This window comes from Anomalospiza imberbis, chromosome 1 (assembly GCF_031753505.1).
Source record: "Anomalospiza imberbis isolate Cuckoo-Finch-1a 21T00152 chromosome 1, ASM3175350v1, whole genome shotgun sequence".
NCBI classification, from domain to species: domain Eukaryota; kingdom Metazoa; phylum Chordata; class Aves; order Passeriformes; family Viduidae; genus Anomalospiza; species Anomalospiza imberbis.
In genome coordinates, this window is record NC_089681.1 from 43,090,059 (window position 1) to 43,114,838 (window position 24,780).

Here is a 24,780-nt window from a genome sequence, read left to right on the forward strand (position 1 = left end):
TACAAAAATAACAATTAATTCATTGTAACTCTCTTTTTAAAAAAAGGTCTTCGGAGAATCTCTTTAGGTTTAAGGGAAATCACTCTTTCCTTTGTTACAGGCTACCAGGCTGCAGCTGTTGGCCTTCTGGTAGCCATTGGCCAGGTTAAACACTTTTGCTGGCATATGCTAGACACTCTGATAAAATACAGCCATCACCTCCTTTAGAATGGAACCTGAATTTATGTGACTGCGCAGCAATGTAGATACTCACCATCTTCACAAAACAAGCTATCAGTGTATCAAGAACTGGAGTTTTGTTTTTGCTGCTCTTACAAGCCTAATCTTCCCATGCCATCTTGCATCTGCCGTCTTGAACCCTGGCTAATTTCTTGCCACAGAAGGGGTGGTGCTGAGTTTGCTACTTGTTGAAGCTGTTTGTATCCCGAGGCCAGCTCTTCTGGTTTGTTCTCATGTTTTCTCACTCTTCCTACATCTGCTATAAGGGTCTAGGGAATGAAGAGTGATCTAGAGAGTGAAGAGACTCAGGGAAGGGGATGAGAGACTGCAAGTTCCGATAGTAGGAGCATTAGGGATTAAAAACTGGAACTCCAGGGGATTGGCACTGTGAGAATATAGTCTGGGAGGATATATAAAAAAGGAAGGCTTGGAATATGAGTACTGTTAAGGCAAGGCAAGTGACTCTAAAACAGATTCATTCTGTGGCTGGTGAAATACCCTGAAATAAAGACAGTTTTAGGAAGCTTAGAATGTGGTTCAAGGCATGCCACTTGAAATGTGTTTTTATTTGAAGAATCGTGCTGCTGAATTTTGGTGACATTAAGGGAGGAGGCATCTAAAAAAAGAGTGTGTTTGTGAAATTTGTCATGTAGCACCTGATTCAGACTACAGAATGCTTTGAAGCAAGAGAAAAAAATAGTGAAATATTACTGCATTAAGATATAGAAGTAAAATTTTGCTCCGATTGACCTAAATGTGAATCTGATGACTGATGGAGATACTCTCTGATATTTTTGTGTGGCTGGGGAAAAGCTTTGATCTTTAAGTTTTATGTTGTGGAAGGCTTTCTGTTACTGATGTCTTTTTGTGGTCCGCAGTTTGAAGTGCATGCAGTGGGAACAGTCAGCTGAGGACTTGATATTGCATGGGAAAATACACTGTATCAACATTTGACAATTGGAAACTTTTTGGTCCGACAAGTGGATACACTTTATTGAAATGGTCATCTGTTTTATCTAACAAAATTCTGCTCAGGGGAAAGTTCTGAATGATGATTTTCAAAGAGGAAATGGTTTTACTACATGATTCTCAGAGAGCATTCAAAATGTAAACCTACACATCTCTAATTCATTCTGGGGTTTTGCAAGTGAAACTAGAACATAATCATGTCCTTATTTTGAATAAATTTTTGCATCTCTTGATAACATTTAATATTCATTGGATGAATACCAGTGTTTCCTACTTGAATCCTCTTTGCCTTGAAATGTTTATATTTTAATTCTTTAGAGTTTTGTTCATATCAGCTATCCGTTATTTACACCTTGATTAATACAAAAAAGTTAGTGTTTATAAGAAATTTCTGTAGGTAGTACTTTCACAAGGCTGTATGGCAAAGATTTGATGTTAACTGTAATCATCATAAATAATTAATTTGTTAATAGATTTACTGAATTTGCAGTTGGTCACATTTTTTTAAAGCACTGAAATTAATATAATTGTGCATTGTTTGCTCTTGGAAAGATTAGGAAGACTTTTATGTTGAACAAAGTATAAAAAGAATTCATGGAATTCTTGACATATTTACTGAACATTTTTGATAAGTATGACCTTATATTTGCTGAGAATTTTTACAAGCATATTCTTTTTTTTTTTTTTTCAGTCCCCTGCACATAGCTATTCAAGCTATGACTCTGGCAAGAATGAGAGTGTAGGCAGAGGTGCTGAAGATCTGTCTTTGAATCGAGGAGATGAGGATGAGGATGACCATGATGAGCAAGAAGATCCTGAGAAGGTTAATGAATCAGATGGGGTAGAAGCTGAGCGACTGAAAGCTTTTAACGTAAGCCCTCTTGCACTCACCTTGTTTACTTCTTTTCCTTTTGCATTGTTGTTTTTGGGTAAGTTTGACAATATTAAAGGCACATTAATTTGTGGGATTTTTTTCAATTATTATTTTAATGCACATTAAACCCTTGCCAACAGACAACAGATTTGCTGTGTTTCATTTAGAAGTTTGAGGCAGAGTGCCATCTTTACCAGTGAGGAAAACAAAGCTTTGTTCTGTATGTGTGCATGTGTGATCATGTGTGTGGTGGGTGGATGTGCATGTTCACCCATTGAATGGAAAGAGGCTGTAGCTAGTTTTTTCAGGAGACCATTCTGGTGGTCAGCTGTTCTCTATTGCTTTCTCAATGTATATAATTATGCATGAAAACACAAGCAATTGTTCAAACAAAGAAAAAAATGTGAGTCAGTTCAATAAAATGATTAGCAATCACAGCTTATTGTTAATAATGAAACTTAAGTAGTGCCTGTTTTCAGAGTCTGTTCTGGTTTATCTCACAAGTTCTGTATCCTATGGACTTTTCTTTTCTTGTCTATTTTTTTAAACCCAACCCACCCCCACCCCAAATAACCCTTTTAAGAACTGTTTGCTTTATATTTCTGGCTTCCCTTTACAAAGCTCTTCAGTGGATAGGAAAAAATAAATGTCTTCCTATCAGTAATCAAGCCAGGAAGCTAGGAAGAGAAGAGAGCTGCCCTCCAAACCCATCTCCTCTGTCTCCCTCTTGCCAACAGATGTTTGTCAGGCTGTTTGTAGATGAAAACTTGGACCGAATGGTCCCAATCTCTAAGCAGCCAAAAGAAAAGATCCAGGCTATCATTGACTCATGCAGGCGACAATTCCCTGAGTATCAAGAGCGTGCCAGAAAACGCATACGTACTTACCTCAAGTCCTGCAGGCGGATGAAAAGAAGTGGTTTTGAGATGGTGAGTTTTGACTTAAAACCCAGCCCTAGTTTCCATCAAAACCCCATATGTAAATCCATGGCACTATTTTGTTTTCATCTTAGCGTCTTTATTTTTTGTTTGGTTTTTTTTTTTTTTTTTGGTAATACCAGGTCAGAGGTTTCTTTTTCCCTCCTTCATTCTTCCTGAATTTATTCCCCTTGATTTAAAAGTGCTATAAGACAGTAGAGTTCACAAAATGAACTAATATGGACCTGTAGGAAAAGAACAAAGCAAGGCATAGGTAAGGAGGGAAACTGAACTATGGACTATATAGTGACTTGTTTCTTTAAGTTACAGTTACAGATTTTTGCCCCGAAAAGTCTCGCTGTAAGATGGATTTTTTCCCTAAAACACCTCTGCTAGCTGGATTTCAGTGAGCTCTGTAAAATTGACCCTCAAGGAAATGCCCAGTTTAATAACATCATAGTGGCAATGGCTTTGGCTTTGGGTGTTTTCTTGTACACCTTAGCCAATTACTTATCAGTGAAAGTTACTCTTTTGAAATCTTTCAGTTGATATATAGGTGTGCAAAACATGTTTAATGGCTGTAAACCAAACATGTTTGGTCAAACTTAGAATTTAAGCATCTCAACAGTTTAGTAGTTATAATTGAACCAAAACTCATTAAGATTATCATGGTATACAACTGAAAATGTTTTCAGACATTGTTATTTTAATATTACTCAGTAGCACAAAAATGGGTAAATAAAGTTTTCTCACTAATTGGCAGCTTTATTATCTCTAGAAAACATTTATATTTCCAAAATGGAGGAAAGTCAGAAGAAACTAGATAGCTACCCACCTTGTATTTAATGTCTTAGCTACCTCTCTGGCCTTAAGATAACAACAAAAACACCTTATTGTTGCAAATAGATATCATTTAGTGATTAAACATACCATTTTTTAATGAATCATCTGCAAACCCATTGATTACATTAAAAATTATTGGAGATGGTGGCATTTGACTGTTTTTCTCTTTCTCTCTGTCTTTCACTTTCCTGCAGTTTTTGCAGAATATTTATGAGTATCATTTGTTGTTTAAGATGGTAGCTGACAGTTTTAAGAACAAAATATCAGACTTATTTGTAGGGTAAGACCACTATTTGATAACACCAAAAGCAAAGACAGAAACTAAATTTTTGTGTATGTTTGTGATTCTAATCAATAGCAAGGTTTTATTATTTGAAGCATTGGGATAACACTGTTTCTGAACAATGGAAGCTCAGATGAAGGTACAATAAAGGACATCTGTACAGCCAGAAGTGCCAGAGATTGACTGGCGGTGTACATGGCAGATTGTTTAGCCCTAACAAAAAAATAAAACAAACCAAAAAAAAAAAAAAACCCAAAATACAAAAATACAACATAAAAGGACAAATAGAAAATAAATATTTTCTACAATATACTAAGCAGAATTTTAAATTGCATCTACTCACTGACAATAATTCATCAACATCAAACTCAACTTTCATGAAGCCAAATATTTTATTTTGCTGTACTTTCAATTGAAAATACTTACAAAATTAGCCAATGCTAGCAAGTCTCCTCACTGTTCCAATTTATAGCCTTATTACTACCATTTTTCATGCTGATGAGCAGTTATATAGACCGGCTCATTTTTGTCATCTGAAAGACTTGTGCAATTGTTTTGCAATATGAACAAGGGGCTACAAGTCTGATCCATAAGAGCTGGGTTGGCTTGACTTCAGTGCACATTAGCAAATGTTACTTTTATATGAATAAAGGTTGCAGGATCAAATTTTTTCCTGGAAGGGAAAAAGGAGCAGAGATTATCAGGAATATGATCCAAATAGACAATCTTTATAGTTCAGAAAGATTTCCTGGTTTTATAATGTTTCATGACAGTTTATGATGGGCTTTATTTCCTTTTAAACAAACAAATCACCGTCTAAAACATTGACTTTTTGCCCATGAATGGAAGTGACAAGGCACTAGACCTCTTGCCAAAGACTGCAGCCCTCCTGGGCCTGAAGGGATATGTGTCTGTGTCCCTGTTTGCAGGTAGGAATACCAGCCAAAGACTATCCAAAGTCTCTGGAGGACTCCCATCAACTTCTTAAGAGAATAAGTAGCATTTTATGAGTATGTCTTGAATAATTCTGAAATTTAATATGTATCCCTTTGGCTTTTTTAATTATTTTTTGATTTCTAAGTTACTGTATCATCATCTCTTGATTATAGGCATTTTTTAAAATGCTACCATGGACAGAGGCATTTGACTACCTGATTGTTTTAAACATCCTTACCATTTTGGTAATGGAGAAGAAACACCTTTTCTGGATAATGACATTTGTTCAAAACAATAAAGAAGGGACACGATGGTGTTGTTGTGAATAAGGGACTACCCTCAAATACAGAAAACCAGAATAATGATCTGCTCAGCAGCAGTACCAGTACCATTGTTATATTAAATGGGATGTCAGATAATAACCTCTACAGGAGATGTCTTTTCTTATACATACATTAAATACAAGTTTTTTTATTTTGTTCAGGTTCAAAAATGCTACATTTTGACCATCTAGTTGCATGAGAAAAAAAGAATATTCTCTTTTATGGCATATGACAGTTCAGACTGTGTGTGTGGAACTGTGCAGTTATCTAGAGCGTCATACTGTAAAGTGAAGAAAAAATGTAAACACTATGTTAAATTAGTGTAAAACTGCATGAAAAAGATGAAAAAGCAAGCCTGGAGCCTGATTCTGTCAGTTATTTGCTGCCTGTAATTCCAATGACAGTTCTTGCTGCATAACAGGCCAGTTCTAGCTTAGAGGCAATAAAAAAGGCTCAGTCTCTTGAGTGTTCATAATGTAAATTAACATGATTCTTAGTATTACTATGATTAACAGATTACTTACAGTTATTCTACATCTTTTTGTGACAGATAGCTGTCTGTGGACTCCGAGGCAGCTTGCCTAGCTTCTTGTTACAAATAGGCCTTTGAGAAGCTCCCTTTCTATGCTGGAAATGCTCTGCCCATTTGACTGTGCAGCTTGTAGTTGTGCAGTTTTCATTCTGACACAAGTATATACCTCAATAAGGCACTCAGTTTTTCTCCTGAATCTCAAGACTGTTTTTCTCCTCCCGTTGTCTCTTGTAAATGGACTGTTGAGAATGTTCTCTTAATAAATTCTCTGATCTTTCTCAGAATCTTTCATTGGGAGGGAAGTCTGTCAAATACCGAAATCACTGGCTTTGGATGGGATTTTAAGGTTGTGATTCTGCCTGCACTGTGCTGTATTGCTTTGAGAACTTAAAAATTTCTGATATTCTTAAATAAATTATTTCTTTTTCTCTTCATTAGCCCAAAAACAAAAGAAAAAAATTACTTCCTCATTTTCAAGGACTGATATCAACGAGAATTCCTGTATATATGTCAGGTGTTTTGTGACCTCTATAGGGTATGCAAGAAGAATTTTCTGCCTGCTATAGTCAGATGGCCTATTTCACTGTTTTTCAAATCCTTTGTTTAGACTTGTCCCAGCCTCTGTGAAAAAGAACTGCCAATTAAAAGGGGTTAGTAAATAGATGCTGGAGATATGTGGTATGCATTTTTTTAGTTATAATCCAGATAAATTTTAGATGCTAGTAATAATCAAATGAGGTTCAATTGTCTTAAGAGTTACATTTTCTTACTACTCTCTGCTTCCTCCCATCTTCATGATCGCCTATGATCAGTCTCACTGCATTCAATTTGAAATTGCATCTTACAGTATCTTTTTCACAGATGTGCCATTTTTATTGTGAGCATCCCAATGCAAGAGCAAGATTTTCTCGTTCACTGAGACCCTTCCTTTATTTTTAAGAAAAAGGAAACCCTCCTTCTAAATACTGCTGTAATACAAAACAATAGTATCAAAGAGCAAAGTGTTCTGTGTTGGAGAGAAAAGGCTAGTCATAAATGCTTTTCATTGCCCTAAGACAAGTTTGGATGTGTGGGAGAAGAGTCACACTGTGCCCAAAGACAGTTCCTGATTCAGGTCCCAGTGTTGTTCATCCCAGCTCCTTCTGTCCTGTCGCCAGCCTCAAGAACAAATAACTAAGCTCTGTATCTTTCACTGCTGCTGTCACTTGGTTGTGCCAGTTGGCTGAGGGAGGTGTTTTAACAATATGCAACTGTGCTCGTGTTAATCAAGGTGTTTTGAGTATGTCTAGTGGCTTGTCATATGTCTGTACTGAGATTGAGCAACTTCGATGGGGACTGGTTTCCAGAAGGGGGATGTTTTCTGAAATCTGCCTCATTAAGAGTACTTGGGATAGGTGTCGAGGTTCTGCTTTTAAGTTTTAGAAAGAGAAATCATTCAATATTTACTGAATTTAGTGCTGAAAAGTCCAGCTGCCCTTGCAGTCACTTTGGTTTTCAATCCTCCAGGCTTTTGTGTCTGGAAAGGACATGAGTATTTTCAGGAAAATGAGGATCTGTGGATTCAGGGATGCATGTCTAATTGATTAACAAGCTGGGAAGCTTGAAGAAAATTATCACAAGAACAGTTACATGAAGATCTACAAATACTAATAGAGTTGTTGGTTTGTATTATACCCCAAACTCTGTCAGTTGGGCACTTCCCTTTCCAAGCATCTCACCCTTTTTTGATAGTGGTTAACTTATTTAAGTCTGATGGGCAACTTGGTTGAAATAGGCCAAAGCTCTTCTCTGATAAAATTTGACTTTTACCATTAGATCTCATATAGTCTTGAAAAAATATTCTAGGATCAGTTTTTCAAAGGCTCTTAGATATGGTGTTCTTTTTCACCACAAAACAGTTAAGTGAATACTCGTGTGATTTTTAAGAACTTCCTCCTAAATCTTCCTCAGATAACTTTTGCTTTTTAATGACTTTTCAAAGTTTAGGCAATTTTGGAAAAGTGAGCAGTGGAAGAAGTAACACTTCTTCCATCAACCCTTCCAAAATGTGAAGAAGTTAGCTTTAAAAAAGCATGGTATTTGGAAAAATAATTAAAACTAAAAATTAAAAATATCTACCAACCTAATAGGACTTAGTCTTCTACATCCTGTGAAACAGGAAAATATAGGAATGCAATTTTGACATTTGTTTTATTTTTGTGTTGAATTTAAAGTAAAAGTAATCCCCTCTGAAATAGCAATAAACTCTGATGTAGAAAAAAATCCCGTTTTTATTGGAAAAATACTCAAAGAACAGGTTAAAAGAATGTTCACTCTGTTTACTTGTAAGCTTGAAATCAGAAAAAAAAAATAGTAAATATTTCAGTGGCTTTTGATACTGACTTAGATTTTGATTCTGACTTAGATTGAGAGCTCTTGCTGCAATGTTACTTGATTAACTGGCTTGTGCCAATGGTTTAAGGATAGGAATCCAATTCAGTGTATTATTTTAGGGGAAACAGTAAATAATTTTAAATCTTACTCAGTTTTCCTAAGTCCTCTGGAGTTTTGCTAGTAAAGTACTATCAGTGTTCAATACAATCCTTACCTGACTCTGAAGGAGTTTGATCAGCAGGATGATTCCTGGAGTTCTCTGTCACTACAAAATACCAGACAAATCTTGGATAAAGATAATTGTGCCCAGGTTTGTTAGAGAAATTAGGTGACTTTGGCTTCCTCAGCAGTCAGTGAAGCACTTGGATGAACCAGTCTGGAGAGGTTCATCCCCAGCTCTCTCATGAGTCAACAATAAAACAAAAAAAGAAGCCTGGGTGACTACTTTTTACAAAATACTTAATTTTAATTTAAATAAAGTCAGATGGAAATTCTTGCTGTTGTTCACATAAGTAGTTTAAAATTTCCACTAGCCCTGCTGAAACTGCTCAAATAGGCAGAGCTGGACTTGGTCCCATATGTGGGCATAGCAGCAGCAACAGCAGCATGGTGGTTGATTGGAAAGAGTAATTTGCTAAACTTTTAGACAGGAATGTTAAGATATACTTGGATTTATTTAGGTGCCATCATAATCAAGGTGAAGTGTCTCAATTCAATGTATTTCAAAGCTGAAAACTTAAAAAAGTGATTTGAACATCACTAAATGTTTCAAAAAGCCTCTACTGCCATTTAAGAAAATATTTCTAGCTATTTCATTGAATACTCTAGTAGGTGTGACAGTTGGGTATTTATCACAAGACAGCGAGACTGAGCAAAATATATCAAACCCAACTGAAAGGCAGGGCTACAGATATTAAAATGCCAGTCCAGTTATTCATATTCCACTATTCTATATTAACAAATCATAGAATTACAAAATGGTTTGGGTTGGAATTGACTTTGCCATTCATCTAGTTCCAACCTGTCTTCCATGGGCAGGGACACCTTTCATTAGAGGAGGTTACTCAAGGCCCTACCCAACCTGGCCTTGAACAGTTCCAGGAATGGAGCATCCACAGCTTTTCTAGGCAACCCAATCCAGTGCCTCACCACCCTCACAGTAAGGGATTTCTTCCTAATATCTAATCTAAATCTACCCTCTTCCAGTTTGTGACCAAGTGCATAAAAGTACATCTAATATAGTGCAGTGCTGTACTTCATTCGGTCTGTAAATTCAAAAATACTCTCTAGAAGGGTTTCTGAGTCCTTTGCTATTGTGCTGTGCAGGACAGTTCTGTTATGCATTTCACTGCATTGTTCTGATTAAAAACTCTTAATTTGAAGATCATGTCTTCCATGTCGAGTAATCTATTTTGCATGTTTTCTGTGAAAAATTGCTATTTAGATATTGCACACTTACAAATATGTTGGGCATTTTAGGACATGGTGTTAGATCTTAATAATTAATTATGAAAGAGTTGTGGCATATTTGCAGTATTTAATTTTGGAAATGAATTGATCTTGCAATACCTGAGGAAAAAGCTGACATGCAGGAGAGCACTAGGGAGTATCTAATTTTTGGGAGCCCAATATGCAAAGAAGTGGTTAGTGGTATCTTTGGAAAAATTCAGTTGCTGTAAGTGAGGCATCTTAGGCATTCATCTTCAATTTTGGATGCCAAATCACTTTGGAAAATTTTAAACCATTTTTTTTCAAGTTTGAGTAATAGTTAAAATACTTCCTTGTTTTCACATTTATATTAATCTCCCAAGAAGCAAGCAATAGAGTAGGGGAAATGGCCTCAGCTTGTGCCAGGGCAGATTTAGATTGGCTGTTAGGAAAAAGTCCTTCATTTGATGGTGAAGCATTGGAATAGACTGTCCAGGGAAGTGATGGAGTTGCTGTCCCTGGAGGTGTTTAAAAGAAGTGTGAATGCAACACTTGGGGACATGGTAGAATTGGGAGTGTTGTTTTAATGGTTGGACTCAATGATCTTACAGGTCTTTTCCAACCTAAATGATTCTGTGATTCTCTGATTTATATTAGAGGTAATATTATTATATTGTGTCTATGAACAAAATGAAGTAGCTTGCATGGTTATGTGTTTCCAACTGTGTTATACTGAAAGATGTAATTTTCAGTGTAAATTTGCCTAAACTAGAAGGTAGCATTTATACACACGTCAGCTTATGGTGTTTGGCATTTCAGCAGGTGTACATGTGTGCCCATTATCTGACTAAACAGATAGCTGTATTTTTTCAGAACTGAGCCAGACTGATGTAATGTGTGCAAGTATGTAGACCAAACTTTTGAATGACAGCTTTGGCTTTTATTTATATTGGATCTCAAAAACATGCCAAGCTAGTAACTTCAGAGACAATGATCTCTAACCATGGGTGGACAGCATGCACAGTAAATTGCAAACTTCATTTTAGTGAATATACTGCTCGTGGTGGTTTAGACTGAAATACAATCAGTTATCTAGTATATCAATAATTGGTAAATTTATGCCAAAAAAGGACATAAGAAATTAGAATATAGGGGGTTTTTTTAAGATTCTGTGTAGAAATACAGGAATTATGTGACTACGTCAGAAAAGATATTTGGTGTTTCACATGAAGATACTGCAATAGTACCTCACTTTAAACAGCAGACTCTATGATGCTGCATAGAGTTGTTATATTGAAAATGCATATTTTACAGTATATTGAACATGCTAGTCTCTCCTTTCTTAAAGAGTCAGGGATTATACCAAGAGAGCTAATTTGTAGATGAACTGGGTCAAGGATTTCTGATTTCATCTAATTAAAATCAGCAACCTTGCAGGACTACTCTGTAACTCCAGAAAGGCTTGTTGTTAGATGCTTTGATTGTTGATAACCCAGACCTAAGGAGCATCAAAGTCATGAAAGGGTCTTCATTAGGTTTTACATACTTTAAGGTAAAATGGCACTTATTAGACTAGAAAGAAGTATTGACTAATTTGATTTTCCATTAGGCAGCTTGCAAAAGTATATCTGTCAATGATTTATAAATTCTTCAGAAAGAGAAAAATGGATGAGTGTATAAAAAGTTCAAATCAATTTGAACAAAAAATTATTTCCCATAAAAGTATGCAAAAGTGCATATCCAATAAGGTGGTTAAGTTTGCGTGTTGCTTTGTTGTCATTGTTGTCATCTACAGGAGGTCTCACAATAGTTTCAAATATGGGAGGACTGAAGGTTGTTGGTCATCTTCCATGGGTTAATGAGGGAATTTCAACCACTTCCTAAATGTCAGTCACTTCAGAAATTGTTATAAACAAAGGCATCCATGTGCACATACAATCTAGCAGGTTTTCCTTACGTCATTTATCAGAATGCTCTTCACCTACGCTGTGTTAGAGGCTGGATGTTAGTTGCATGTCAGCTGAGGAGATGTAAAAAACCAAAACCGGATGTGTGTTCAAAATGTGACTCCTATTTTAGTGCAGTCACAAGCAATATCATATTTCCAAGTAAATACAAAACAATTCTGTATACTGCTTTTGTGTGATGGTCGTACAGTCTTCTCAGAAGGTCTGTATTACACTGTTCACCAGAAGCCTTCTAAGTTTTAATCATCTCTTCACCTGAGAGTTACTATAAAATTTTCACATATCTTTTCTATCTGTCCTTGGCTCAAAATGTCAAAAATGTTACCCTGCCTTGTGATCTGCTACTTCTGGTAGATTAACTTACAGGATTTCTTCTTTTCTTTTGTTTTACACATGGGTAGTTCCAGTATAGTTATTTCCTGCTTTACATCACTGTGAAGTGAGAGAAATACCAGACTGGGGCTGTGAAGGTTATGCCTCAAACAACACTAAGCACATTCCAAACCAGCTAAAGCTGGTTGGGAATTTTTTGCTAATGCCTTTCTTTTTTTCCCTTTAAGAAATGTTAGTTTGTCAAGGGTTTTCTATTTTGACATGAAATGAAAACTGGTTGTCTGCTAGTTCAGTGGGCAGGTTGTGGATCCAGGGATTGTGAGGGCAGCCTTGGACAAAGTTCTGCTTGGCTCCCACATTTCCTGCTGTTGTTCCAAATATGTAGGAACCAGCACTCAGCTCTCAGCTCTGCAGAGGGCAGCCTGGGAACCTGCAAAATGTCCTTTCGGCTGAGATCTGCAGGCTTCCTTCTGCAAAATTGAATGATATCACCTTTGCCGTGTTTTCCAAGGCTTTTGAATCTTACCCTCAGCTTGGGAATTGAGAGATGTTCAGAACCCAAGAGGGATGTTTGAGCTTCTTACAGAATTGGTTTTACAGCTGTAGTTATGAGAGAGATCATGAATAATCAGAAGTAGAGAGGAAAAGGAAGCTAAGTTAAGCCTGAAGGGGGCTTCTGAGCTTAGAAGATGGAGATATTAATTTAGTTTATTTAAAAACAATTTTTTGAAGTGGTTATTTCAAAGTAATTTTTCCTCTTAGGCGAGGCTTTTCAAAATTGATCTTTTTGAGACTTTACAGATATGGAATTTTGCAAAGGAGAAAAATCTCCTTTTTAACAGCTCTGCTTCTAGTGACAGAAGACTGTGTTCATCTTAGTCAATGCCACACTAGAGTTCTGTTGATGGAGCCTAAACCCTGAGCAGATGATTTTTCTCCTGTGCTTTTTTACAGTACTTTACTCCCCAGGTGACTGGGCCATGTATTCATCACATTTTCCCTGAGGTTCATTGTAGGTAGCTCTTGACATGAACATATCAACAGCCAGCTGCAGTGATGATTGAGAGAAATTATGGGTTAACACATATTTCAAGAGGAAGATACTCCAGTACCCAGAGATTTCCTCTTTTTTGCAGGTGCTAACTTGAGTTTGATATTTCAATAGTGAGCACATGACAACTACACTCCTTTTCAAAGATAACTGCTTAATGTTTATAATAACACTTTATTTTTTGTTTTACAAAACACTTCAATAAACATATTCTCTCCCATAAATAAATAAACTGGGAGAACTGGTGTTCAATTTACTTGTTGGTCAGAACATTAGGTTTTTTGGATCACATATCACCCTCTAAAAATCCACTGATGTGTAGGTATAGTTACAGGTTTAACTAAAGACCTGAGCGGGAGGAATTATCCAGGTGTTTGCTCACCATTTTCCAAGAATATCATAGTGTGAACATCACTGTTACAGGGACCACAGTGAGACTTCCATGCAGCCAACAGAGTCAGTGCACCTTGAACATACATAAACCAGTGGCGTGTACAGTGGTATTTGGCCAGCAAACACAGAGAGGGAGATCTAGTGGGATTCAGTAACAAATTCAGAGTAACATCGCCATTCCAGGGAGGCAGTTTATTAAATATAATGCTTTTTCAGTGAAACCCTTCTGCAAAGACTTTTTTCTCTGAGGCTCTGATTAGGGTGTCTGCTTGTACTGCATGTAATGTTAACTTCTGTCAGGACACCGGGGGTTACATCAGTGTCCCTCATCTCTTAGATTGAATTATTTTCAAACTGGAAACAAGTTAAATACTTTGTTCTGTCAAATCAATCCAAGTGTAATTTATTGCAGTATTGCAGCCTCTGGTTGCCTTTCTTGCAGTGCTGCTGTGCCCATGCCAGAGAGCTTGTTCTCATGTAAGTGGGGAGAAATAAGCCTATTGCACTAGTGAGGAAGATCCATAAATCCCTGTCTATTTCTGAAAGCTAGTTTGTCTCCTGGTCCCAGAAAGACTGTGGTCACATCCTTTAGAGATAGTAGAGTGTCACATTAAAAATTGGCATTCTGCAGAGCATATCCAAAGTCAATAAATGGACTTTAATTTTTAGAGGTAAAAATCTAATACTGATAATGGCTGGCTCCTCAGTTTCTGGAATGTTATGAAAACCATAAAATCAGCTGAGCCTATACAATTAACCTGTTTTAAGGCTGCTGTCTAGGAACTGAATGGAAATAACTTCAAAATTTTCTTCCAAAATTAATTGACATTTCATATCAGGTTCATATCCATGTTTTTGGGAGTAAGAAAGTAAAACTCTTCAAAAACCAAACCAAACCAAACCAAACCAAACAAAAAACCCCAAAAACCAAAAAACAACCAACCAAAAAAAAAACCAACAAGCAAAAAACTACACCCAATGCCCCTCACACATGGCCATAGCCTCAGTAGGAAAAATTTACATAGCAAATGTAAATTTGAGTTCAATGAAGCTTTGAAAATTTGTGGAAGTTCAGAACTGGGCTCAGTAAATTGCATTCTCTGTAATGGGCTTATATGTGTATCCGTATTTTTGTTATTATCCCCACTTTGTTTATTTTCTTGGTAATTCTGATACGTCTTTGTATATTAATGAAGAAGATTATTATGAGCTTCATCTTTCAGGAAGATTGTTTTGCATGTAATCAGGAAAAAAATAGCTGTGTAAATATTCTTCCTAATGAAATGGTAGGCAAGATCATACTGGAGTTCATAATCAACCACGATGCCAAAAAGATTCTATCATTCTCTTTTTTGGGGGGGATTCACTGCACCTTTAACTTTAAATGTGTAAACTCTATGAAATTAGTAATGACAGGTTTTGAATCAGAAAAATGAACCATATCTAGTGTAACAACAAAATATCTGGAGTGTTGGAAGGCTGGCATTATTGAAAGAAAAACAGATTTTTTTTTTAAGTCGTTCTAATCACATCAGTCATGTTGCAGCAAGGAATGCAAATATTCATATACTACAGATTGAGGCTGCTCTGAAATGTTCTGACAATCTGTTAGGTTTTGAGTGATGTTTCAACCCTATCACTTGGGGTTTTTTGTTTTGTTTGATTTTGTTTTTTGGGTTTTTTTCGTGTTTTTTTTTTTTATGACTATAAAAAACACTACTCATCTCTGTCACATGCTGCACAGGATAAAAAGCCTTTCAGTTTTCTTAACAAGAATCAGACGGCCAGGGTGCTGCTGGAACGCAGAGACTATGCCACTGTCTGTTCAAAGTACAGCTTAATGAGCCAGACTAAACACACTGGACAATAGAGCTGTGGGGGGAAAGGGCTTCTCGTGGATCTGTGGATCAGCTGCAGCTTTAACATCTAACTAGTTTCATTTTTCATCTTTGCAAGTTCCATTTCCCTGTTTTGTTGGTATAAACTGCATTTCAATGAGCGGACTTTCCTGCCTAGGTGATGGTATGGTGTGCTTTGAAAAAGGATGTTGTGGATTATGCTAGGAATAATTTCTGTGTTTCTTTTTCTCTTTCATAGTCACGACCTATTCCCTCACACCTTACTTCAGCAGTTGCAGAGAGTATCCTGGCTTCCGCCTGTGAGAGTGAAAGCAGAAATGCTGCAAAGAGGATGCGGTTGGATAGACAGCAGGTACTGTGTTCTTTGGGGGTCTACCACATCCATATTTATAAATGCACTGGACTCATTTACATAGGGTGCCATGCAGAAGGGTGGTGCAGTGCCTTATGTGCTTCTTCCTAGCAAGGTTAATTAAAATACAAAAGCTGTAGGTTTTTTTTTTTTTTTTAATGAATACACAAGCATGTCTTTGTCTATATTTACATAAGCTGTGTCAGGGTGTCTAATATATTTGTAATGTCCAGCTGGATAAGCTACATATTTACTTTTTGATGGCTGTAGATTTTCAGAGCATGTGTAATCCCTATACCAGAATTAAAAAGAACAGAATATAGAGTGGATAGAATGTACATAAGTAACAGAAATGGTGCATGTGTCCACGAATCAGTGTATTTATTTGTGCACATATTCTCCTTCCAAAAGTGTATGCATTTTAAATATAAGGTGAAATATTGTTACTGACTGAAAATACCTATTTGCCTGAAACAGAGAAGTTACTATACTGTATGACAAAATGCTGTCAATTAACTTATTAGTGTATTTTAAAGCTCATATGTTTTTTCTTGTGTGATTATTCATCTTTGTAGTGCATGTTACAATTTTATTATCTTTTATTTTCTGGAAATTGCATGTTTTATTTTAGTTTTTTAAAATCCAACTGGTAGCTCATTCCAGGCTTCGATTATTTACTCACTCCAGAGATACAGTGAATGACTAACATTCTTATTACAAAGACTATTATGCTGTATTTCTCTTCATGATTGTAACAAAGTAAAAATCTTAGTGATATCTTATGTGTTCCAAAATGTGCTTCTGGCATGGCAGATGAATTTTTATTTTGTGAAATAGAACATTATTTCAAAGAACATTTTCCTTTTATGCATAGTCCATTGAGTTCTTTCAGGTCATGCCCTAACTGCATAAAGGATTACTACTGCTATACTTATAAAATGGATAGTTTAGGAACTGAGAGTGTATTTCTGCTGTGATATTTTTTGCTAGTATTTTCATTATTGTGCTATGTTTGCCTTAAGATTTACAAATGACATGGGATATCAAAGCACTGTAATATTAAATATAATTTAGTTTAGATGCAGTGCTCATTCAGATTGTGCAGGTTTAATATTTTCTCATTTTCTCTCTGATTTTTCAGTAATAATAAAAAGAAAAGCTACAAAGTCAATGTGCTCTTAGCCCAAGGGGAGCTAGAAATAACTTGCACAAACATCAGTTACTTTTATTGCACAAAACTAATGGCTCAATTCCTTGGTCCAGCCAGGGTGAGGCAGAGTTTTCAAGTGATTTGAGTGAGAATCCCATAATGATCTTCAGGGAGCCAGAGATCTGTTGAAACAAAAATCAATATGTAAATGGTAGTCAGACCTCAAAAAAACATATTAATAGGATTTTTCCCTTTATTTGTAGTATTGCTGTCGCAGAAGGACTTGGCAAACTCTTTAGGAGGAGAGGCATATCTTTACTTTTCACTACAGAATTAAAAATCTGTAGTCAGAATACCTCCCAGCTGATCACCTTAGTTGCAACTGTGATTTTAAAGTAGCAAAGCTGCCTATGAGCAACGGGTGTTGGGTTCTGCTTCCTTCAGCTCTTCCCCCTGTTTGACAGTGAGTTCTGGGAACACAGTGGAGTTACAAATAGCACCAGTCATTTGATTCAACAAGCAGTAAATTATCTGAGCTGGTGTAACTTTGGTGCTTGCAAAACTACTTGTGAATTCAGGACAGATATGCTGAGTAGATATGCTGAACATGCTGGGAAAAAAATATGGCAGTGTGTGTTAGGTAGCTTCATAAAATTTAGTGAGAAATTTACCCTTCAGGGTGGAATAGATAAGTCATTAGAGAAATAGAAAACCTTGAGTCTAGCCCCAGTTCCATTGAAATTTAATTATTTATTCTGAGGATGTGAAATTTATGAAATAGACTGAGAGCACAGCATTCTAGAATATTTCTGAGTGTGGTATTTAATGGACAATAATGTGCTCAGTTCATATGCTGAGATGAGAACTGGATCTGTATATCTGTATCCTCACATGCAGAGAGTGTGATTAGTAGGTAAAAGGGTTCTATTTTGCCTGTCTTCCTATTTTTTTCCTCTTAACAACTTACTATTATATTTCCTTCACTTTTCTTACATATATCTAAAATATTATATCATCATTAGATTTTTTCTTAAACAGAGAAAAATTGGAAAAGTTCAGTTCATCATGTTGTTTTGCCATTCCATAGCTCTTAAGAAAAAAAAAAAAAAGAAAAAAAAAAAAAAGGCTTATTTTATTTTCCAAAATTGGGTTTTATACCACTGGGTAGACTCTGGTTTTGAGGATGTCAGTGAAAATTTGGAGGGAGAAATAAGATAAATAATATTTTGAGGATGAAAATTACCATTTCATAATCTATATTAAGACATTTTCTAATTGAAGACAAGCATTAGGCAGTCCTGGAAAGTAGATTGTCAAGAGGACCAGGCAAGAGCACCCATTCAGCGCTTCCCCTCAGAGCTGAATGGAAGCATTGCATTAAGGCTGCTTTATTCTTGCATACAGTACAGTGAAGTTCTGCCTTTTGTGTTCCAGACAGGTGCTCTGCCTCAAAGTGAGATGTGGCACTCAGTGCCATAGTCTAATTGATGTAGTGATGTTCTTGTGATAGGGTGGACTCGATGATATCAGGGGGCTCTTCCAACCTAATTGATTCTGTGGTTCTGTAATTCTGTAATTTTTATCCCCACCACTATCTTTGCTTTTTTTTACATTACCCATAAACCATTAATTAATTAAGAACACAGTGAGTGTTATGCCCATTCCTGAAGCTAAGATAAAACTTTGCAGTCTCCTGAACTCCCTTTATTGTCTTTATTATGCCCTTTCATTTCCTTCTCCAGTTTTCCTTCTCTCCCTTATACAACACAGGCCTTGAGCAGGAAGTTTAGAGTATCTTGAATGTATGTCCCTTATGGAGGTCTCTATTTGCTAAAACTACATTAATTTCCAAATTAAATGGGTTTTTTGCCTACAGTGTTAATTTTAGCAGTGATTTGATGAAAAACCATCTAAATTATTGCTCAGGAAACAGAAGCAGCTTAAAAGTCAAAACTAGGATGTTTTAAGACCTCTTTTTATTTGACAGATAGTGTTGGTCATGCTCATGAGAATTTCTGTTTCTTTTACAAGTATTAAATGTGAAGGACTGGCTTTATATACCTACAATCCCATGCAGCCATTTGTTTTCTCTTCAGAAGAATCCTGTCCTTGTGTGTATGTGTCTCTATACACACAGATACTTCATCTTATGGATTACTTTCCAGAAGTATTTATAATAGCTGCAGCGGTTAATATAGCCCTGATCTGGGGAGAGTGTCAAGAGTGATAAAGTCTGAATAAGGAAGAAACCATCCTTCAATCTGTGTCTTAAGTTTCACCTATATGATCTTTGTATTTCCTAACTCAAGGCTGAAAATTTCTGCCAGCAAAAATCCAATTAAAAAAATAAGTAAATGAAATTGGGTTTCACTGGTGTCACTGACTTATTTTCAACGTCGTCTTTTTTTTATGCAAAGAATTTATTTATTAATGGAAAAATAAATATTTTCTTGTCTTTCAAGAAACTAGTAATTTCCCTATGCTGCAACAGTAAGTTCCCAACTACAACAATAAAAGCATTGTCAGTTTGAGAGACTTCTCTTTAAAAAACATCAATGTATTTACTAGGCTGTGGTAGCTCAGACTGTAATGCTTTGGCTGTCTGACCATGTTAGATGTTACTCAAGTGCTCTCTTAAGCTCCAGTGCATTTTCATTATCTTGAGATCAAGCACTGTTTCGTTGGCCAGAAGCATTAGTGTTGCGAAGTTACGTATTTGAAACCTATTACCCAAATGAAGAATCCTGTCACTTCCACCTTTAAATTCTGCCCAGTACCAAAAATAATTTATTCTGTCACACAATTTTTATAGATTTATATGTTGAAATTGTCTAGGTTTACTGGTAGTACTCCTGAACAGTGAAATGCTTGTGACACTGGGCTAAATTTGGTTGATCTTTCACAGTCTAGATCAGGAAGATGGTATAGAGGCAATGAAAAGCTTTTGTGTCTCTCTACAAATCACCTCTGTTGAGTCTGGATACTGAAAAGGAGTAACTCTTTTGAATTTTAAAGGTGCTTTTGATCACAGTTCATGAAAAATGTAGAAACAATAATTGAATCAACCTTACATGATTTGCTTCAGTTAGAGACTAGAAGAGGCATTATCTGAATCCTTAAGATTTTCTGTGCTACTTTGGATGTTGTCCTGGAATAATCCTTCAAGATCCTTATTACATCCCTGGCAATATTTTGGTATGAAGCAGTTGCATTAAGTGGAGGTTCTGAAGTACAATGAGCAAGGGAGTCATGAAACAAAATAAGTAGAGCTAAAATACAGCCCTATTCACTTGTATTCATTGCATATGGTGAACAATATAACCATTCCTCTTTTGCCATGCTCTTCACTTTACAGACCAAACTGCATCTTGGTTGGGCAAAAGAAGAATGGTTAAATAAATATAAAAATCTGGGAAAAGCCATCCTGTCATTATGTCCTGGGCAGTGAGCAGAGGGGTAGGATGCCTTCTTTATGCACTCCAGAGACCTCGGTCATGTCAACAATTTGTTGTTGATCACAAAAATGGAAGTTTTATTCTAAGAGCTGAACCACTGTCAGTTTCTGCTTCTTCCAAACATATGTGTGTGATGTACATTTTGCAAAACCTCAGCATTAAACAGTGTGGAGCAGTGCTATGGGACTCTGGAGGAAGGGGAGGTGGATTAGTGTTGCTACTGTTCTGCCTGAAATTAAACAAACAAACAAACAAACAAAAAAACCCAATGAAAAGTCTTCAAAGGAAGATGTAAGAGTAAATAGTAATTTATATACATCAGTATGCAAGAGGACCTGCCTCTTTATTTTCCCTAAATAAGATGAACTGGTGGAATCTATCTGTGGAAAAGCACATAGGAATGATAGTAGGAAAAAATGCTTTCCCCTTCATTTGGACACAAGTGTTTTTTTGAAACAGCTTTATTAAGTTGTTTTTTGTTTAGAAGTAATACTTTTTGTGTGCTGTCATGTTGCAAAATTTATGAATGAGCATTTCTCTAATTGAAATATGTAGTTTTTGGCAATCAAGACAAAATGTCAGCACTTGGGAATGAGGAGGGAGGATGAATATAGGAAAGCAGGAGAAGAACTGAATCATAGAGTAATATGACTGTAGAAGTATGTGAACCTTTTTATGGACATGTCATGTATAGTTAGCCAGATATTTAGAAAATTGATGTTGTTTCATTCACAACATGTTGATTTGTACCAGTTAGGAATCTGGACCTTTGAGAATATATTGTTATATTTGCAGATAGAATAGTGGTCACATATGACTGCAAAGCTAGTGGCCTGGATTCTCTCCTGGATTCAATCCATGTCATTTTAGCCATTTGACTCCACTTCAGTGACTAATGTCATGGAAAAGCTGCAATAGCATGCACAGTTTTTGGATCAGCCAAAGGAGGGAGCTACATACACTTCTTTCATCCTTATGCCCCAAGTAATTGGACATGCAATGTGTGATTCTATTGTAGATACACAGCAAATGACAAGTTGAGCCCAAGAAAAACTTAAGCTCAGAGAAAAATGAAAGTTATTCTTATCTTACATATTTCCCATCCTAAAAAAGGCATTTCTCAGTAAGAGCTGGTGCTCTTTAAATTAGTAGTCTCTTCACAGAATGCTTATCTGTAAATATTTTATAGAATATGCATGATAAGAAAAAGTTATTCTGCATTTCAATTTTTAAAAAAATATGAGTTTAAAAGGTACACTTTCATTCCAGAGAGAAAATGAAAATAGCAGTAATCAGACAACTTTATAGTCTCATAAAAATGTTGTCCTCATACATTCACTGTACAATCATCACAATACAACTCACTTGATGTTCTAACCTCAGTTAAAAGGAAAAAAAAGTCTTTGTTTATTTGAGCTTTTCAAGTTGACAAGGGCAAGTCTGTGTTCACATAATATTATGCACTATGATGCTATGAAGAAGTTCTTTGTGATAAACACTGAATGCATTTTTAAAGAAATCTCTCATCAAGATGACAGCTGTATTTTTTTTTTTCTATGCTGTGACTTGTAACCAGCCAAATTAAATATCAGTAATCATTGTGGTGGAGGAAGAGATAACAACTAACTCCCAAGGAAGAAAAAAACTTAATGATTCCAAACTGTATGAGAAGCAGCTGAGGTCACTTGGTCTGTTCAGCCTGGAAGAGGGGACTGAGGGGCGACCTCACTGCAGTTACAACTTCCTTACAAGAGCAAGAGGAGGGGCAGACACTGATCTCTTCTCTGTGGTGACCAGTGACAGGACTTGAGGGAATGGCCTGAAGTTGTGTCAGGGGATGGTTAGGTTGGATATTAGAAATAAGTTCTTATTAGAAAAAAGTCCCAGACGGTGGTTGAGCACTGGAACAGGCTCCCCAGGGAAGTGGTCACAGCACAAGACCTGACAGAGTTAAAGAAGTGTTTGGACAATGCTCTCAGGCACATGGTGTGACTCTTGGACTCTTAGAGACTGTGCAGGGCCAGGATTTGAACTCAATGATCCTGACGGGTTCCTTGCAACTCAGCTTATTCTGTAAATTTGTGGTAAGTTTGCAAAGAGGCACTTCAAACACATCTGTATCAGCTGTTTTTGTTTTGTGAGATAAAAGCAAGGAAAACCTAAAGTTTTCGGTGTTAAGGATATTGTAACATTTTGTAATTTTAACAATACTGCTTTTATCTGCTAGAGGAGTAGGAATAGGTGGCTATTAGGCTTCTGAGAAATGAATTATGGCCTAGACACATATGCTGGGAGCTGACCTAACATTTGACTCCGTATAGTTGTCATAGCAGCAACCTGAATAGAGCAGATTGGTACAAGTACTGCTTGCAGAACTGGATACAGGTTCTGTGCTAATGAAATACATCTGAATATTAATAAAAGTGCACATGTACTGCCACTAGGAAATTACTGCTACGGTGTGTCCTTCTATTTATATCTAATTCCTAAATTTTTTAAAAATTGAAGTTTGTGAGGAGATGTTACTGATCTGCCTCCATACAATTTCTGGTGCTGTTTTTCTGCATGTAATAGGGGGGTTGATGTAGAGAAAGACTCTTCAAGCACCGTTTTATTAACAAAAATAATGTCTGGCTACAGCAGACCAGGAGCAGTCTGTATTTTGATTAAGAAGGAAGGAAATTACTGGTGGTCAAATTACAAGTAATTGTGAAACTGCTTTAGAAGAAACCAATTAAAAATCCAAATTGCAGTGAGGCCATGGACCTCTATTGCAAGATTACTGTATCTGCCTTTCAGCAGTGATGGGCAAGAGACTTTTAAACCTTTGTATTTGGAGGACAGAGAGAATCTTGCAATTAATGCCCAGCTTCTAAATCTTGACACTGAGGAGTTTTTTTAATGTATACCCTTCAGAGATCAGGAAAAAAGGAAGAAAGATATACATTTGTGTCCCTGATTGTGTATTGTTCTCTTTGCTGATCAATACACCTCCCAGGAGGAAGGAAAATATTGCATGGTTTTAAAATGTTCTCTATATTCTGTTATTTATATTGTACAGTGGCAATATAGGGCAATATATTGTATGGGGCAGATTTGGACAACATTGGTTACAGAAAAGGGAGTTATGCAAAAATATCTCCCAGCTGATGCTGAGGCAGCGCTGCTGTGGCAGAAAGCTGCAAATGCAGAGGGAGCACAAAGAAGTGTTTTTGTGTCAGGGTGATGGAGTCCTTGGCACAGCTATTCAGTATGCAGGAAGAGCACATCAACTCTAAATCCTTGTAAGAGGTGGAGGAGAAAGCATCAGGAGTTCCCTTCCTTTTGGATTTCACAGAGCCTAATTTGCTCTAGAGGATGGAAGAAAAAAGGCACTTCATCCAAGTGGCAGCTGTGCAGAGGGATAGAGCCATGTTGTACCTCTGCTGTGCATTTACATAAGACCTGAAAAATTCCAGCTCAAAGTGATTTTTGCTTCAGAATGGGATGTTTCTGGAGTCTTAGAAAAGAGCAAAAGGTAGCAGATGGTTCACTTAACATAAAGCAAACAAATAGAAATCGGAATCCCAAAATCCACAAGAGGCAAATGTCACTTAACTTGCACAGAGCTCAATGCCTCTTACACTACAGAAGATTTATTAATAATAGCTTTTTGTGTTCAGACATCTCTTTGTGATTTGCTATTTAATAGGGATGAGAATGACTTCTGTACTTCAGTACTTTATCCTTTTTTATCTGCATTCAAAATGATCACTAAGATGACTGTAATGTCCTTGGATACCCACACTTCAGTTTGGATTTCAGGCCTTGTTCACTTTCATCATTTCCCCACCTAGCAATAATTTTACTTCTAGGTAGGTCTTTGGTTTGTTTTTGTGGTTCCAAATGATATGCCTTAACCACTGTGGCAAAAAATGTTATGCAGGAACCGTTTAGCTGCATGTGGATTATTGTCAGGAGATCAAATAATGCACAAGTATGGGGAAGCTTAGCTTCCTACCCAGAATGCACTGGCCATATTGTCAAGGGGAAGAAAATAAGTGGTGTGCATTGTAATTTTAAATCCTGCTGCCTTTTAAGTCGGTGGCAAAATTCCTGGTTTCGGCAGTGCTGGATAGGGCTCTGTCATTAGCAGATGCAGCTGGAGAGGATGCCAAGTATCACAGGGCAGCCCCCCTCCCTTCACACTCCAGAATTTGCTACATGCAGTGGAAAGGAATAATGTGCAAGGCATGCAATTGCAAATAATTTCATGTCTTGGATTTTCTGTGAGGCCCTAAGGTGAACAGCTAATTTTCCACCTCAACACAGAGATCATTAAATTAGAAAATGCTGTATTTTTTCCAGGCTCTTTGTGCTGAGTGTGTGTAGTTGAATTTCAAACTGCTGATTTCAGAGTATACTTTAAGGCACCCTGAGCTGCAGTAAGATCTTGAATGCGAAGTAAAATTGATGTCAATGTAAGTTTTCTGTTCTGGAGGTTGATAAAAGTGAAAGCTCAAAAATGGAATATTGTGTTGTTT

The 24,780-nt window shown here is 36.6% G+C and overlaps 1 protein-coding gene across 10 annotated transcripts in view; it reads left to right on the top strand.

Annotated features, from left to right (window-relative positions):
• The window catches only part of NOL4 (nucleolar protein 4), a 189,125-nt gene that overhangs the window by 138,400 nt on the left and 25,945 nt on the right, over nt 1-24,780 (top strand). For 8 of the 10 annotated variants that reach the window (XM_068189515.1, XM_068189524.1, XM_068189552.1 and 5 more), the window contains 3 exons: nt 1,880-2,059; nt 2,800-2,991; nt 15,539-15,652. In XM_068189515.1, coding sequence (XP_068045616.1) covers nt 1,880-2,059; nt 2,800-2,991; nt 15,539-15,652 — 486 coding nt within the window. The remainder of the gene's footprint in view (nt 1-1,879; nt 2,060-2,799; nt 2,992-15,538; nt 15,653-24,780) is intronic. The other 2 variants (XM_068189541.1, XM_068189533.1) reach the window with 1 other exon arrangement.